The sequence below is a fragment of the Mytilus galloprovincialis genome, chromosome 1, assembly GCF_965363235.1.
Source record: "Mytilus galloprovincialis chromosome 1, xbMytGall1.hap1.1, whole genome shotgun sequence".
Taxonomy (NCBI): Eukaryota; Metazoa; Mollusca; class Bivalvia; order Mytilida; family Mytilidae; genus Mytilus; species Mytilus galloprovincialis.
The window spans coordinates 34245531-34264435 of NC_134838.1; the positions used below are offsets into that span (position 1 = coordinate 34245531).

General features: G+C 30.3%; 1 protein-coding gene across 8 annotated transcripts in view; it reads right to left on the minus strand.

The window, feature by feature from the left end:
- LOC143072280 (uncharacterized) overlaps positions 1-18905 on the minus strand; it is a 63452-nt gene that overhangs the window by 21403 nt on the left and 23144 nt on the right. For 4 of the 8 annotated variants that reach the window (XR_012977135.1, XM_076247188.1, XM_076247148.1 and 1 more), the window contains 2 exons: positions 11840-11903; positions 728-1376 (listed from right to left, as the gene is read on the minus strand). Coding sequence is in view for 7 of the 8 variants with exons in the window: in XM_076247188.1 (XP_076103303.1) it covers positions 728-1331 (604 nt within the window). In the remaining variant the exon portion in view is untranslated. Of the gene's footprint in view, positions 1-727; positions 1377-4184; positions 4275-6818; positions 6922-9239; positions 9355-11839; positions 11904-18905 lie in introns of those variants that run through there. The other 4 variants (XM_076247162.1, XM_076247181.1, XM_076247172.1 and 1 more) reach the window with 4 other exon arrangements.

The following is an 18905-nucleotide window of genomic DNA, read 5'->3' on the forward strand; positions in this document are numbered from 1 at the left end:
ATTATTATTTCTAAAGAAAGCTTTAATTATGAACATGATGAAAGTTCAAATATATAATGAAAAGGAACAAATATAAAAGTACAATATTACTAAATTCTACTTAAAATATAACTGCCTGAGGACTGTCTAAGGAATCTTATGCAGATGTAAATATATATGATGTGGATTTCCAATTCTTATGTTGGTCCCCAATACAGTTATAAAGGGAATAAGTCAGGCTTTGTTTTTTTTCTATTATATTGTTTCACATTTCATCATGCTAGGGCTTTTGATAACTAACTATAATATGAGTTTTGCTCATTGTTGAATGCTATATAGAGACACAGTTTTGCGCCTGTCCCAAGTCATGAGCCTCTTGCCTTTGTTAGCCTTGAATGATTTTTTAATTTTAGTTCATTTATATGTTTTGGAGTTTAGTGTGACTTCCATTTTCACTGAACTAGTACACAATTTTATTTAGGGGCAAGCTGAGGAGCACCTCTGGATGCTAGATTTTCTAGCTTTATTGAAGACCCATTGGTTGCCTTCAGCTGTTGTCTGCTCTTTGTTCAGGGTTGTTGTCTCTTTGACATATTCCCTATTTCCATTCTCAATTTTACCCTATAATTGTTTACATCTTTTGTCAGTAAACCTTTGATGAATAGTTGTCTCATTAGCAATTATACCACATATTCTTTTTTATATGACAAAAAAGTACTTATTTTGCTTAATCAAATGATATTCTTACCTCTTCTCTTTACTTCTGAGGTCATACTTTGTGTTCCTCCTCTACCCTTCATTTCTGCCACAGCACATTCTGACACAATCATAGACTGAGGTGGTCCAGTAATGTGGACTGTTGCTCTTCCTCCACTGTCCTCCATTGATGTATCATTGACCGTTTCATTAACCATTGTAGTCTCAGATTTTATTCTCCTCAATGATTGTGTATCCATAGAACTTCTTTGGGTATCTATGGAACTAATTTTCGGTACATGATTTTGATTGGCATCCAGTTGCCTAATCTCTGCTGTAGCATTTTGAGGAAACCTATTGAGGCTTTGAGTATGATATGTTGTTCCACCTCCTGATGTTGACATGGTGGAGAACTCAGACTTGGATTCGGCTTGGTACATTTGCTGTTCCATTGCACTGAAGCTTCCATTTTCTCCTTGCATGTTCATAGACTTAAAATTAGCACTAGAACTCATGGTGTTACCAGGCGACCGGCTCACAGAACCATAGCTAGCACTCATGGTATTGCCAGGTGACCAACTTGTACTTCCAAAGTTCATAGTGTTCACTGGTGAATGATGAGGGGGTGCATTCACTATTAAAGCTCTATCACCCATGGTATAGCCTTTGTTTTCCCTTCCTTCACTGTTCCTATGTCATACCTATAAAACAAGAAAAATATGCACTTAGTAACAGCTATATAAAATGCATACAATTATACCCTGCCATGTCAAGTGCACACACTTGTTTCTATCAAGGTCCCATAAATATAAAAAAATGTTTGAAGGTATAATATATGTCATATACCTAGTACATTAACACTAGTGTACCACAATATTTACTATGTAAGACATAAAAAACTATATGATACTCCATACACACCAATAATTCCATTACACAATTTCTTCATTAACAAACTACATAGATATGTAATCACGAATAATTACATGGGCAAAAAATTAATCTATAAGAAATATAAACGTTCCAAAACTTACAAAATAAGCATGCATACATCTGTATCATTAGTAAAAGTCTTCAAAACTTTTAAACTTTTACATTTTTCATAAAAAAAATCTGCTGGGTAAAGGAGTGGTATAAGCAAACTTAATTTTTCTTAAGTAAATGGAGGACAACAACAAGATGGTGAGTTCAGACACCCTTACGTTATTACAACAGTACTAAGAGAGCAGCTTAGGGTCGATATATTTTCTCAATGAAATTACAGTCTCAATCAAGTTCAATGGGACTTACTAAGTGATCGTCTGAACTTCTGAAGGCGTCAATTGACTTACAGAATATATATATATATAATAAACAGCTGAGGTGATTAGACTGTGACAAAAAAAAAAGAAAATATAAAAATATGACATTGAAAAATCTATATAGTAACTGAAAAATATAAAATATTAATATCTACAATAATCGATTGGTTTGTTGTTTTGTGTATATATATGACAATTGTTAAAAAAGTTTATCAGACCATTTTATTGGTAAAATATTGATAAAATTTTACAAGTTTATAAAGCTATCCATCTCATTTATTGATTTTTAAATTAAAAGTTTGTAACAAATTAAATAAATTGAAAAAGCTTACCATAAATAAACGTAGCAATTAAATAATACAATCCTTTTTATTTTCCCTTAAAATAACTATAATCAATAATAGGAGTCAAGGTTAACGGATAAGGCAGTATACTATAACTAAACAAAGACATGTTTTCTACATCGGTAAACTTACTATGGAACAGTCAACCTTATAATAAGCTAATAACATAATAAACATCACCAAAACACTGGGCATGTTTCCTAACATATTATTTATCTACCTTATGAGAAGCTTGTCTCTATCTTTAATCTAATAAGTCATGGCTAGACAAAGTCATATTAAAAACAATATTAGCTGAAAAAAATATGATTACATCTACATTTATATATACCCTTGGGTATTCTTAAGAACAATCAATTTGTAATGGCTATTTATAATCTAATATTGGTGTAACAGAAAACAATGGCAGATTATTTCTCTGAATTTCAACATCCCTACAATGTTACACTTTTTCTATAAAACTTCAAATATATGTTTTTTTATCATTTAGGAATTATATGCAATTAGATGAACACTTTACAACAATCATAGCTAAGCAAGATGTGTTGAATTGCAATCTTTTCAGATAGACATTAATGTAAGTACTTAGAGTGTATGAAATTAACAGACAGACAACCTGACTACACTGACTCCAAATGATAAGAGTTCATTCTGGTTGAAAATCAAAAAAATATCTAAATATATCATTGAAAAACCAATACTGTAATATATAAATTCAGAAATTATTGCATTTTTATCAGTGTGAAAAATGTGACAGGGTTATAATCGCAATAATTTCAACTCTCATTTTTGAAAATTTTTATATGAACTATTAAAACAGGTTTTTTCTCAATATCTCAAAAGTTTTAATCTAAAATGACGAAATCGCAATAACAAATGCATGCAATAATTTCTGAATTTACAGTAGCAATTCTAAAAACAAAGAAAGTAAAATGATTTTTTTAAATCTGACACATCTTTATTACCCTTGTCATGAGAAAAGTGATGATCACAAATGTTTCCCATCAGTTTATACTGGTCTATTTTCATATGAGAGAATATAAGTAAAGTGTTTATCTTAAGTAAAACTAATGAGAACCATGGTATATTTGGAAAGTTAATTATCTAATTATCTATATCACCTGTTTCTTGACAACATTCAAACTGGACAGAAAATATACTTTATATATACACAGGCTGCTACATATTCTCATTTTGAATACTGTGGATTCATTATTATTTGTTGGATACCAATTTTCATGGCTTTCATGAGTACATGTAAACCACAAACAGTGGCGGATCCAGAAATTTTCATAAGTGGGGGCCCACTGACTGACCTAAGAGGGGGCCCGCTCCAGTCACGCTTCAATGATTCCCTATATAAGCAACCAAATTTTTTCCCAAAAAGGGGGGGGGGGGCGGTACTCTGCCCCCCCCCTCCCTAAATCCGCCTCTGACAAATTTAAAAGTTCAACGAATGACAATTTTTTTTATAAGCTTGTATGCATACCTTTGTAAAACCACAAAATTAAATATCCACAAACATACAAGTTTTCCTTTATCCACGAAAATTGGTACCCAAAAAAATTAATAAATCCACAGTAAGTCCTTTGGGATAACAATAATTTCAATTTTCACTGCATTGTTAAAAATTAACATATTTCACAAAAATCTATACACATTTGTCCCTTAAACAGCTGATTACAATACATGTATCCCCTAACACAACTTCTAAACTCAATTATTAAAGTGTTCAATATGAATATACTAGCTGTAGGCCTAGAACCTTATGGAAAATTGATTTCGAAAAAAAAACACCTTAGGTAAGGGAAAATACTAAAGATTCAATAAATTCATGCTTGTTGCAATATAAAAACATGCTTACCTGGGGAAAAGAAAATCAATCTTTCAATACACAAAACATTCATCTTCCAATATACATATGTGTTACAATAAAGTTATTAGTTTACACAAATCATTCATATACCAATCTACACAAGTGTTACAATACAGTTATCAATTCAATATCAACTATGATGTCACAGCACAATGATTTGTTGACAAACAATATGACATTTGTTATCACATGACATTTATAATAGATAGTAATTACATATTATTGAATATTAACTATTTACTTTAAAGATATACTTATGATAAATGTATGTATCGCCTATACCTATATCATCTACCTGTCAGAAAACACCTGTCTGTAAACATACATGTAGGGACACACCTAACCTGGCTACAGGCAATTACTAGTCACTTATCTTCATCTTTCCATTATTAAGAATTTGACAACTTGACAAGTATAAGAAGGTTAAACTGGACATTTAAATTCTGTGGTGACCATCGTTTCTATTTGGGTTTACTTTGATGTTATTTCGTTAAAGCAGTCTGAAACCTATGGTGAAAATTTACAATAGAATTTTTTTTTTAATCAAAACAAACAAAGGTATATTCATTTCATTCAGATAAAAATCCAAAATATACTGAACATCTTTTTATTATTCTTCTAATACACACTTAATTCACAAGTTAATTGCAATTGATGGGCTCACGTTAGTTGCTCTGTACTTAATACTTTTTATAATCCATGCATTCATGAATAAATATTTCTTTTTCAACCATTTCAGTTTGATAACAGAACACCAGATACAGTAGATGGGCCCTATTGTTGGCTGTTGGAAGAATTTACAAAACATATCTTAGCAAAAAAGATTTATTTGCCTGAAAATTCCTGATCAACAAGTAAAAATTTCAAAAATCCTGAAGAGCACATATGCAAAAGAATGATGACAACAAGGCCTTGTAAATTCATGCAAAGAGAGTCTGAATGCAAGAAATACCTTACAGTGGTCTTTTGGAATAGGTCTGAGACCTAATAATATAAGCTGTTGTCTTTTTCCAAATGCCATTTTTTTTTAAATAAGTTGGATCATATTGTCTCAGGTTGTGCCCCTTATTTTGAACCAGGAATTTGGGGGATGACATAAGAATTAGTTTTTCTATTGTGATAAGCTTGGTGCTTACATACTGATCTTGGTATCTATCTGAGGACATCTACATGTTAATCTATTACTTCAAAATTTTGCAAGTTGCATAAAAAGATGACTGATTAATCCTGTTAACCCAAATAAAAAGCTTTAAATTTTTCATCTAATCTGAAAAAGTCACCATGATAAATGCTTTGACATTGTTATTTTTATCTAAGGTAGGTTGTTTGCACCTTCTAATAAGTAAATTCACACAACATATGTATCCTTCCAAGGTGAACCCAATGGGATTTAGGTTGACCTGAGCTGATTAACATTTCTGATATCATTCTTTGTGGCGGCATTAAGGTGCCTTAACCTAATTCAGTAATTCTCAACTATGCTTAAACAAACTTTCCTATCCACCTGTGTTATTTATTCAAACAAAACATGGATGTTTTTACAATTAGAATACATGTATAACAATATTTCAAAATGAACAAAACCTACCGAAATTTAAATGTAGTCTAAAATAAACTTTACAAAAAATTAACTGTTACATCATTTAAAACTTCACACAACCTTATATGTTAAGCATCATTAATTTCTACTAGTTAGTTTACAAGTAAATTACTGACAGTAAATTTATCAAAGAAACGATGGCGATTAATGTGGTTCCCTATCCCCAACATATGAATGAAGTCTAGGTAAATACCTTTTGCCTTGGGGCAAAACTGAAGTGTAGCAATTATTTCTATAGCTTACTATTAAACCCACCTATCTTTTATTTAAATTTACTGAGGTATATAGCATTAATGTCCTCATAAAATTTTGCCGTCTCATTTAATACCTCAATTCTCTATACATAATTATAGGGTTGAAGCAGAAAGAATTTGTCCAATAGATGTACAGTTATAATTCTAAACTTTCAATAGTGTACTGTCAACTTTCCAAATATGTTAATTTCTCTAATGACTGTCATTATTATGTCTCAGCTTTCTAACATGGAAACGTTTATCTATTTTTCATGACTTAAAACAGTGGGAAGTGTTATTTTTTTCAAAATGATGATACATGTACCAAAACACTTAGACATACAAGTAATGGTCTTGTGGTCTTAAACAGTTTTCAGGAACTTCAAACATATTTGAAAACAGCAAAATGCTTTAAAAAATATGTATAATAAATAGCAAGCTTATGGTCTGTTGCATTCAAAGCTTGTGATCATTGTCCCTGCTTCGGTCTACTAAGCTTTTCTCTCTGCCAACTGCTTCTGTGAAACTGTACATAGTGATGACATAAATATCCGCTTTTTCTACTATCAAACGCATTAGTTGTAATGATAGGGGAGCATTTAGAAATTGGACAAAAAGTTAGATAGACTTCTTGTAAATCTAGAAACTTAGTAGTTGCAATCTTTACAGTTAATAAATACATGAAATATACAATGCATCCTTTTACATTCATATCTAAAATCAACTAAAACAATTTGCTTATAAATTAGTTAAAAAATGAAAAGAAATAAAATGAATGAATTGCCTTACATGCTATTTGAATGTCCTTGGTATTAGCTCTACTTTCACAACACTATAGTTGATCATAGTCCTGTCTGAATTTCACTATCAATTTTAAATTAACCATACAGCCATCCCACTTACAAATCAACCATGCATATCTTCTCTCAACACAAAAATTGATTTTACTTTCACCAGTTAAATGTATGCAATATGCACAAGAATTATTCAATAATTTACACAACAAATGAGAGAAATTTACATAATTTAGGATATGTATGTGATAGATCAAAGGCAACATCTGTTATAGCCTGTCTGGTCAAAACAGGAAACCAGTTTTTTTTTTTAAATGCTTTGAAATATGAATTATAAGTAATTGTAACAGTTGGATTCCAATTGAAATCATGAATATTAACAATACATTTATACAGGAAAAAATTTGAGATTGTTCCATGAATGAAGAAGTTTCATTTATCTCTTTTTCACAACAAGAAATTGTAAAATAAGGTTGTAGATGCCCATACGAAGATTTCTACTTTCTACTGAATATCTTAACCTATTTAAAACAATGGCATGGCTCACTTACTTTTTCAAGGAAATAAACATTAAAATTATATACATAAAGTACAACTACCTGTTATTAATAAGACCAGCCAGGTGTTTTATAAAAGTAGATTAATCTTTGTAAAAAAAAAGAAAAGTTTTATAAAGTTTTATATAAACAAGGCTGAAGAATACATACTTTTAAGAACTATTCATTACATATATGTATACTAAAAATTAATATCTGTGACATAAATTCATATGTATACCAAACCGTGAAGCTTAAAAATTGTTAATAAATATTTAATACAAACAGTATACAAACAAACAATGAAGTATACACACAAATACCTGTAGTTACATGCAGACTGGCTTTGATTTTGATCCAGTTTATCATACAATAATGAGACAAACATTAAGATTACATTCTTACTATGTGGACTATCTCCTAGGGCCTACACCCTATGATAAATCGGTTAATATACCACACCTGGCAAAAATTATATCTAAATAATACTAATCACCTTTTATTTACTTTTTACAATGATATTTTGGATTTAAATTCATTTTTTTTTTCGTTAAATATTCAGTAGATATAAGAATGTATAAGTTTTTGCATGACATTTAATGAAAACCTAAAACTGTGTGTAGCTATGTTAAAACGGGCAATGGAATAAAAAGCAAAGGTTTGGAGATGGCATGTCTTACTAAGTGCAAAAAGATTAGAACATATGCACTATTGCAACTTGTTGTACATCAACATGATCAATATATGCATTGGGTTCCGCACTACCAATTAATATCAAATGATCAAATTAAACACATTCAGGACAAAATTTAACTGAACAGAGCAGGCTATGACAAATTCTGTGGGTGTATGAAGGTTATAAAACCCACACAATATACTCTTTTTTTCTTTTTTGTTGATTTTCAAAAGATACATGTGACATTAACTTAAATGGTCCAATCATTTTGTCATGATTGAATTAATAGTATAATCTTAGATTAATACTATAATATTATATAAGGTGGACACTTCAATTCTGATTAAAATAGTTACATAGTTAAGCAGTTCTTCTATTTATAAAAGGTTTAACCGCTTTGCTGAAATGAACTTGCCCTTTTAGAAAGTATTTATCCATGAAAAAAAATCCATTCTTATTTAAATCAAGCTTCTGATTCAGTTTCATAGTAACTCAAAATTAAAGTAACTAGGCCAAACCGATGTTATCCCAAAATAAACATGTGTTATTAACTTTTTAAGCACAATTATGTGTGCTATACAGAATTTAGTTTAATATTATTTACATTAAAGTGAAGGTATTTCCAGTCTGTTTACCAAACCTATTCATGTAAGGAAATTTGGCTGTGTGTTCTCTTTCATTTTGATCAATTTAACACATTGACCCTTAAATATCCTGAGTAAACTATCCCAGTCACGCTATTCAAAACAACAATACTATGGCTATCACTGCTTATAATGGAAATTTAAAGTTTAAAATATTGTTTTAATGTGGAAACACCCCTGTTATCAGACAGGAAATGGCTTTTGGTGACCAAAAAGTACAAAATAAGTTTAGTTTTTATGAAGTTTTCCCATGCTATTTTGTATTTAATTTTATGAATGAAAGGAGATGTGGGTTAAAGATCAATCAAAAGTTACTCGACAACACAATCATACAAAAACAAAACAACATTCATGTTCTACACTTATATAATGGCTAGTCCATAACTGTGTATAAGTGTATTTTAATAAAAAATGATAGAGATCATAACCAGGTATGTAAAATTACAAAGGTGTGCACCATATCGTCACACATGTTTAGGTAAATTTTCTTCAATATTTTACAATTTAACGAAAAATTACAGTACATATTCACATTTTTCAGATTACAAATGACAACAGACCTGCTAGCAAAAAGTAAATAAATCCAACATCTCTCCTAGAACAATCCAGTCAAAGTGGTTAATATTATTGTATGTAACACTTTAAATATTTAAAGAGGTAAACAGACAATGATTTACCTGAACAGGTAGTCGTCAATTACCAAATCAATATTGTAGACCACCAGCAATGATAGGTGAGATTTGGAAAGATAAGCCTTATGTAATATTCCGTAATATATAAGGTTAGGATTTTATCTATTTCCGACACTTTTTCACCTATTCTATTTTGAACAGCTTAAGATTATAGTTAAACACATCAAAGAAAACCCCCTTTTCATAGCATGATTCATTGTATTATGGTTATGAAATAATACTGCATTATAATCTATTATCATAATTATACTGTTATTTCATTTTTCTGCATGGAATCATATTATATATATATATATATATAATTGAATATGCATATAAATCAATAAAGGCGTTTATTTTATAACTTGTGCAGTTGCCCAAAAACATAAATATGAACATAAAGTGTTTGTATAAATACATGTTGCTTCTAAATGTTATAAAATCTTTATGTGGTTTAAATTTTCAATATCAAATTCTTCTCATGTCTCAAAATACTATTTTTTGTTATTACTCAGTTTGATTTTTATTCTTTTTTGAATAATTTCATGATTTTATTAGTTAAAGTGACTTGACAGTCTGCAATACTGAATTGGATTTTGCTCATAGCTGAAAAAATCTACCTCCTAGGTCCCATGCTTGCCTTGACTACAGGAGGTATTGACTACAGAAGGTATACGGTTTGATCTCTGGCCAGGTAAAGTAATTAAAGATTTGAAGCTTGGAATTTTTCTATTTCTCTACCATTGATCGATGCAGCATTTATGAGTAAGATCAAAGATTTGCGAGCTCGGAGACAGAATAAAGTGTCATGGCATGGTGAATTTCTAGAGACTACTGCCTTCTGAATGAGCATTTGAAAAATCTAGCTCATCATTATCTGGTACAAAGCAGGGTATATATAAATAAACATGTTCTCGTCCTGATATGAATGTATCAATGTAATACTTTCCACTGGACATTTAAACACTTTTCTGTGACATGTTTGTGTTCTTTTCTATGTTATTTGGTGGTTTGATATATTTCCTTATCAATGTATTTATTTGAAAAATACATCATCTATGATAGAGTTGTTTAAACTAGGCAGAAACCGGTGATTTTCATGTCCAATTGTATATAATTTACAAAATAGATTATTTTAAGAAACAGCTACATTACGATACAATAAATCAAGAAACAATGTATCAATTAAAAACATCTAGCTGCTCTCAGCTAGCGCTATCTATCAAATTTAAAAGTTTCAGTGTTGGTAACAAGTGTCACCATATAAATTTTGTAGAAAAATACCCAGACAAAAACATAGTATTCATAGTACACTAATGCCCCACTTGCACAATCATTTTCTAAGTTCAGTGGACCATGAAATTGGGGCCAACACTCTAATTTGGCATTAAAATTAGAAAGATATTATCATGGGGAACATGTGTACTCAGTTTCAATTTGATTGGACTTCAAATTCATCAAAAACTACCTTGAGCAATACCTTTAACCTTAAACTTGACACAAGTCGGAGATACGAACAGACAGACAGACAGACGGATTCACAGACTGAAAAAATAATGACTATAGGTGGGGCATAAATATATAAGTGCCTTTTTTTTCTTATTTTTTTCTGCAATTGTTATATTAACAGTATGTTTTTCTTATTGAGAATATGGGATGAAATACTTTTAGCTAAGAAATCTTTGTGATAGTAATGATTGGTTGTATGAATGAGTTGTGTCCATTTAATTGATAACTTTCTAAACTGACATGGATGGACATGATAGTGCAAAGTTGCTGAACTGGTACTGGACGTCACTGCCTAATATTTTTATGCATTAGGTATGGTCCCTGATCTTAGAATTACTCAAATAAAAGTGAAAATGTAAAAATTGATGATAAAAAAAAATAAAAATTTTTTGTTCTGTCTCTGTTTTATTAAGATAAAGAGAAAGATTGTTTGCCCAATATAACAGGAAATCCCCTATATATCTTAAATTGGGACATTAGGATGCAAATGATGTAAAGAAAACCAAAATCTCTCCAAGAAAAGTGGATAATTTAACAAATGATCTACTAATATTGGATAATTTTGAGTAATAATACCAAAACAAGATTGTTCTATATTTCATTGTTACAAAGGCATATCTTACGAGAAATCTATTCTCTTAATGCTCTGAATAGACCATAGTTTTCATATATATTACAAAATCATTGCTAAAAAATTAAATAACAAAAATAACGAACTCTTAAGAAAATTCAAAATTGAAAGTCTGTAATCAAATTGCAAAATCAAAAGCTCAAACACATCAAAGGGACGGATAATTCATAAAATTCATAAAATTCTCCTTCAACCCACTAAAGGCATACACCTTTATAGATTACCACCTTATATGAAAACGTATGCAATATATGAGTCATAATCTGCACAGTGTAAGATTGTTTATTTCTCTGGGCTATTCATATATCTATTGTATATCAATTTATCTATACTTATATATCAGGCTTACCTGCTTCACATAAAACATCAACCTAAACAATCAAGTTTTCTTCTGCCTTTTTCTGTACATTCCACTGAAAAGATTATAAAAATATCCCAAGTTGAAAGTTATCGTATAATATTGTGTCCTTCGTTTTATCGAACATTTACCCTGTGACAAGGTGTACAATGAAAACGTATGTGCATTTGAGCAGAAAAGAATGAAGATAACCTTGCAGTATCTCTATACGAAGGGAATACAAGCTGGAGGTATAATATTTAAATTAATGTCATACAAATCTTTCAATGACCAAACATTATAATTAATAGAGCAGAAAAATTCTATGTCATAGAGATACTATACAATCAGATTTCTGTACAACTTGTAATCGTTTGTGATCATTATGACATTCCGTAAGAAAAAAATATTATTTCCTCCTATCTAACAATATAAATGGGTGTGTCAATTTATATTTCCTTGTTTAGTTATCTGACCTGCTGATATGACTTTATTAAACAGTTCTTTGAAGTATAGACATGGTATTATAAGTCACATAGATAGCTCCTTTTCAAACTCGGTTGGTTTTTCTTTAAGCTTGGCTAATATTTATTTTTTTCATTTTTATACTGAAGGCATGTTTCATAGAAAACTTTCTAGTGAAATTAAGGGTTAAATGTCAAACTGACAGAAACCTGAACAACACAATTTGTTTTAAATATTTGCTGCTTCCATCTAGCATTCTAGTATGCAGCATTTCACAAGTAAGTTAGATTGGTGGCTAAGAGTCAGGATACTGTGTCCAGATAGGGTGACTTATTTTCCTGCAAACTTTTACCAGGTTAGCAAGCACATAAAATGTCTAGCCTGTAAGTCTAAACCAAAGCAAGGTAGATTCTGAAATGTCTCATTAACATGTTATTATTCTGAATATGCATGTAACATTTGCAGCTGGACCTTGAGCATCTATCTTTATTATGAAATGTACAAACAAATTTAAGAAACAAAATAACCACAGAGCTGGCATCAGACTTGGAACAGACTCATTATCATGTACTAGGGATGAACATAGTTTTGACAAATACTTTATTTTCCTCAGACACATATGTGAACAAGAGTTTTTTTGTAAGTAATTAACATGTGAAGGTAAAATAAGATAATTAAACATTATCCACTGTATCCAAAAGAGAGGTGCACATTTTTAAATCAAAACAAGAAACTTTCACAATGTAATTTTAGGAAATTCCACCTTGAAAAGGGCAGGGGGGTTCCAGCCCATTGTTTACCATTTACTTTTTTTTTTTACTAAAATAAATAAATACTAGAGATAGTTTTTTTTTAACCCTTGAATCCTATCTGAATATGCAAGTGATGTGTTTCATGCATATGAATTATATAACCATGCATACTGCTTAAAGCCACAACTTACAATAAAACATTCTGATCAAAAACTTTTAAAATTCTTGTTGCCAAAAGTTAAAATAAGAAATATTTTTCATTTGCCTTTTACACAACTTTATGAAAGCCTACACCTTGTTTTTTCCAGTTTCTTAAACACGTTGAACTCATTTCCTACCCTTCAATAAGTTTATAATTTCATTCACCAGTATAAAATACTGTAGGAAGCACAATAGACTATACCCACATTATATTAAAGTTTTAACATTAAAAATGTAATACATCAACATATATTTGTATATTTACAAAAGTTGTAGTTTAAATTAACATCCAGACGAAAATATCTGCATAAAATTATTGCATAGGTTACATGTGATAATACGACAGATGGTGAACCAAAGCAGTTCAATATCTAATTAATAAATCCGATATTAAAACTATGTATCAATAATTCAATAACAATAATGAAATTTTCTGATTTTTCAATAAAAATTATAAATCATTATTGAATTTGGGTGTAAAATAATCATGTTGTTTCCATATGGAAATATTAATAATCCATAGGTCAAATTACAAAGGGTGAAGAGATGGTACCTCTCTTATGACAGTTCTCTTTCAAATCCATTATAATTAGCAGGTAATATAAAGTGTCATTTTACCAATCATAAAGATATATAGACAGGATTCTTCTTACAAAAAATCTTACACAAAGTAGAATTTACACCAGGGGGCTATACGGTAATTAATTCACAAAATACTTGACAGAATTATAACAATCAACATGATCAAGGACAAATCTGAAGTTCCTATATATTTTACAGACCTTCTCAATTTCAATATAAAAATAAGATGTGGTAATTAATTGCCAATGAGACAACACCCCACCAGAGACCAAACAACATAAAAATTAATAGCTATAGGTCATCATTCGGCCTTCAACAATGAACAAAACCCATACCACATAGTCAGCTATTAAAGGCCCCGAAATGACCTGAACTACAATTTTCATAATTATTTTAAAAAAAAGTCATGAATGATTATTGACTGAGTCATCTCTCTTCCTGTGGAAGATCAAATGCATATTATGCAGCAACCTGCATTATATAAAACATACATTTATCTGTTGAGTACATTTTAGATGACAGGACAATTATCTGGTCTATAAATTATAAGATTATTTTAATAGACCTTCCGTTCTGACGGAACCCGTCTTATTCCCAGACATTTTATGATTCTTACTTATGCTAGTTAACCTTCAATCATGTTTCTTCTCTAATACCTTTTTATCAAATCAATGCATAAAGTGTACAAAGATCAATAGTTTGAGCTGTAAGTTTGAAGCCCTAGTAAAAAGGAAAGCTTTTAATCATATTATGATATGTGATCGTTGACATTATAAATCCTAAATCAATAAGTATGAGGTGTATGTATATCCTTACACTGCTTGGGGGACCTATTGTGTTGCTGGAATCAAATATTTTAGCTATTGGTACAAACATACTAGGCACATTTTTCCCGCTTCTTGATTGGATTGCATTATATATTTACTGTGGACACAGAGTATGTATGGCTTGTCTGAAATTCTGATAGTATTTTACAAATGTAAAGACTAAAATGACAATAATTCATGGAGTATTTGCAAAATTTGACTACGGGTACCAAATATTATCAACATGGAAATGAGATATGTCAGTGCTATTACAACTGTATACCAAATAAAATTGTCTTATCATCTAGATTACAGGTTTCCCTGAAATTGACCTAATCACACTGACTGCCTAAGACGGGCCCTGTTCTAATCATGCTTCAGTGATTCCCTATATAATCAACCAAATATTTCCCACAGAAGGCACCCTGGGCCCTCTTCTAAATTGGCCTTTGTCATGGAGTTGTGGTATATGACAGAGAAGTTAAAGAATAACATTAGCAAAATGATAAAAAAAGTAGTTTGTCCACTACAAATAATATAAATTAAGCTCCCTTTTGGACTTTCTGCGAAAGAATTCATTTATAATGATCAAATGATTTGAAAATATGCGCTTTTCCATAAAAAATTAAAATCTAAATAATGATCAAAAAGTTTATATAAAATTCTCAAAAAAATATATCAGCATATACAACTTTTACTCTGTTACTGCTTGCTATTGCCACATAAAATGACCAGGCTTCCATATTTATCTATCACATCTACTTATTATACAATGAATACAAAAACTGTCTCAGCTGTACCTGCATTTCTGTCCTAAGTAACAATTGATAGTACACTGTAGTTACTTATATTTGTCATACAGATTACAGTACAATTCAATTATTTATAAACATAAAATGACCTTTCAGAAACGACAAAATTGTCTCCCAGGTACTGAATGCCTTAAGATAAATATCTATCAACTTTAGAAGTATGATAAAGTTCATCGCTCAGATTCATTTATTTTCCCTTTGATACACACCTTAGATTAACAATAAATAGTTATCTATCCTTTATCATTTTCTCACAACCTTGCATTTGTGCATTTATAGATATTGCTTTTTTATGTTTCTATTTTATAATAATATGACAGTTGACTGTACTGGCTGTTTGCAGTAGTATATGCAAAATATGTTAAATAATGTGTACCTGTGTATAAAGTTTCAGAGAAATGACAAAGATAAAAGATTTGTTGAAACCCCTGTAGTACAATTTATAAACTGTTGACACAGAGATATGTCTCTCCTGTGTGTAAATTTTGAGGCAAAAGAAGGTCACCTCTATACTGAACACGACATTTGTCTTGTCAGGTCACCCTTTTCATGTCCTATTTCAGTAACACCCAAATATCATGTTGTTCATTTTCTTGTTTGAATTGTTTTACATTTTGTCATGTCTTGGCCACTATATTCACCTCACTATTCATACAATTTGATAAGGTATAGGAATTGCTCATTGTTGATGGTAGTGTATTGACCTTTAAGTTTCTAATATTATTTGGTCTAACTGACACTTGAAAACATGACAATATATCTTCAGTGGCCATGGGTGAAGGGAATGATTGATTGGTGAACTTACAGTGCCACTTTCAGCATATCTGGCTATACCATAGTGGCCAGTTTTTAGTGGTGGAGGTAGCCCCAATTACTAGTTCATTAATTCAGTGTATTAGTTTAAAGTATTGGTTCATATGAACCAGACTTAATTTTTATCATTCTGTCTTTGGCTTTAGGCTTCTTATTTACACACAATACATTAACTTCATTTTTTTATCTAATATATGACCATTTTCAATTTATCAAAAATTTATAACCTATTATAAATTTATAAAGGACAACTTAATCATTTTCTAATATTACTCTAGTTCAAATATTTCTACTCAACAACCAATAAATATAGTTTTGAAACCAAGTGGATGATTAGCAGAATTTAAACACTTTGAAGCTTAATTCATAATGTAATGAATGTCACACAACAGCTGATTATAAAATCTTAAGTATGTTTATACAGAAGAAGGTCCACTTTGAAAAAATTATCATAATTTATCATATATTCAATTCATATAAATTGTTAACAAATGAAATAAAAAGATCGGCTCAAAAATGTTACATACATTTCAACCTGATTTTCTTTTAAAAAATGTACTTATGTTTGTACTTTTGCTTATGGTCCTACAGTAAACAGGTCTATAATTGCTTACATCCACATCATCTGGACTCTGGTGGATAGTGATGTCTCAAAGGCAATTATACCACATCTTCTTATCTTTATATCAGTTTTAAACTACATGTTTTCAGTTTGTATTATCTCAATTTAAGGTGGTATGGGTGTCTTCATCCATCTTGGATTGTAAAAAACAGAGAATCAAAGGTCCAGATTTTCCATCAAGTTAGCAAAATTTGATGCAAGAATGCAGATGTTTAATGTACATTTTCATTCAAAAGTACCAATTTATAAGAATATAACTTCTAAATATTGATATTTTTGCAAATGTTAATTATTTTTGGTTGTTTTTATTTTTTTTTTTAAATTGGCATTTTAAGGGGAGGTAACTCTAAAAAAGTGCATTTTCTGAAGGATTCTGTATGGAATTTTCCTATTTTGTATTTTAGCCGGAAAAAACGTACGGTGACCCTATATTTTCTTTTGATATTCTCAAAGCAGTGTCTGAAAGCTATCTTTTCCTGAAGTATTTCACAATTCTATCATTTTGTTTAGTTTCTAATCACAAAATAGTGTTTTTTCCTGTATAATCCATACAAAATGTGTCATTTTGTCCCGTCCTGTAGCTTGAGAAAATGCGCGATGACCTACTGTGAAAGTACTTTTATTCGTGGGGTACCAATTTTCGTGGTTTTCGTGGATGACTTTATCCACGAATTTAAGTGTCCAACGAAATAAAACAACCATTGTCCAAATCAAGACATGGAAAGATCTCCAGGTTTGACAACTGATATGATCTAGAGAATATATTGAATAACGCCAAATCTGAAAATACTTTAATAGCAGTCACAGAACTACAACCTTATGCAGGATTATACCCATTTAATCTTAAATAACCTAAATTGTACAACTTTTGATCCTTTAATTCTCATAAAATATATTTTTGATCGATGGAAGTCAGATTTCTGGTATTGATATGCTAGTATGATAAAGTGTTCATTTTATATCCTCATAGTTCCCGTACATATGGAAAATAATAATTTCATGCTGGGCTTGATTTTTATAAGAATAATTTGACAATTGAAGATACGTTTATAGCATTTATTTATGTTACTATTTTCAATAGGTGACATGTTTATGGCCTAATTAACACCTTTGATGGTCTTTAATCTGTTGGTCACTTTATCATCGGTTAATTAGTGTTATCACTACGATTTACACGGGTCAATGTTTACTTTGCAATTTCCTTCAATCCAGACTATTTGTAACCTCGTTTTTAAAGGCTTTAATTTTTCAAATTTTTTTTTTTTAGAAAACTAAAATCCACGAAATTAAAAACCCACGAACATGTAAATATTGCTCAATCTACGAAAATTGATACCCACGAATTTAAGTTCTTTCACAGTATCATTTTTATTATATTTTTCAACATGTATCAATAGATACAACGTTTTGGCAAAGTGTGAACAAATTCTATCATTTTTATTTTAGACTCCCATACCACCTTAATACATAAATAAACTCATCATAGATACCATGATTAGAACTTTGTACCCCAGACGTGTGTTTCGTCTGTAAAAGACTCATCAGTGCCATGTTGGTTGGTTTGGCAGGTCACCGGACACAATTTTTAAACTAGATACCATAATAATGATTGTGGCTAAGTGTGGTTTAATTTGGCCCAGTAGTTTCAGAGGAGAAGATTTTTGTAAAAGATTACAAAAATTTACAAAAAAATCGTAAAACTGACTATAAAGGGCAATAACTCGTTAAATTGGTCAACTGACCATTTTGATCATGTTGACATGTTTGTAGATCTTACTTTGCTGAACATTATTGATGTTTACAGTTTAACTCTATCTATAATAATATTCAAGATAATAACAAAACGTCAAAATTTCCTTAAAATTACCAATTCAGGGACAGCAACCCAACAACCGGTTGTCAGATTTATCTGAAAATTTCAGGGCAGATAGATCTTGACTTAATAAACAATTTTACCCATTTCAGATTTGCTCTAAATGCTTAGGTTTAAGAGTTATAAGCCAAAATATACATTTTACCCCAATT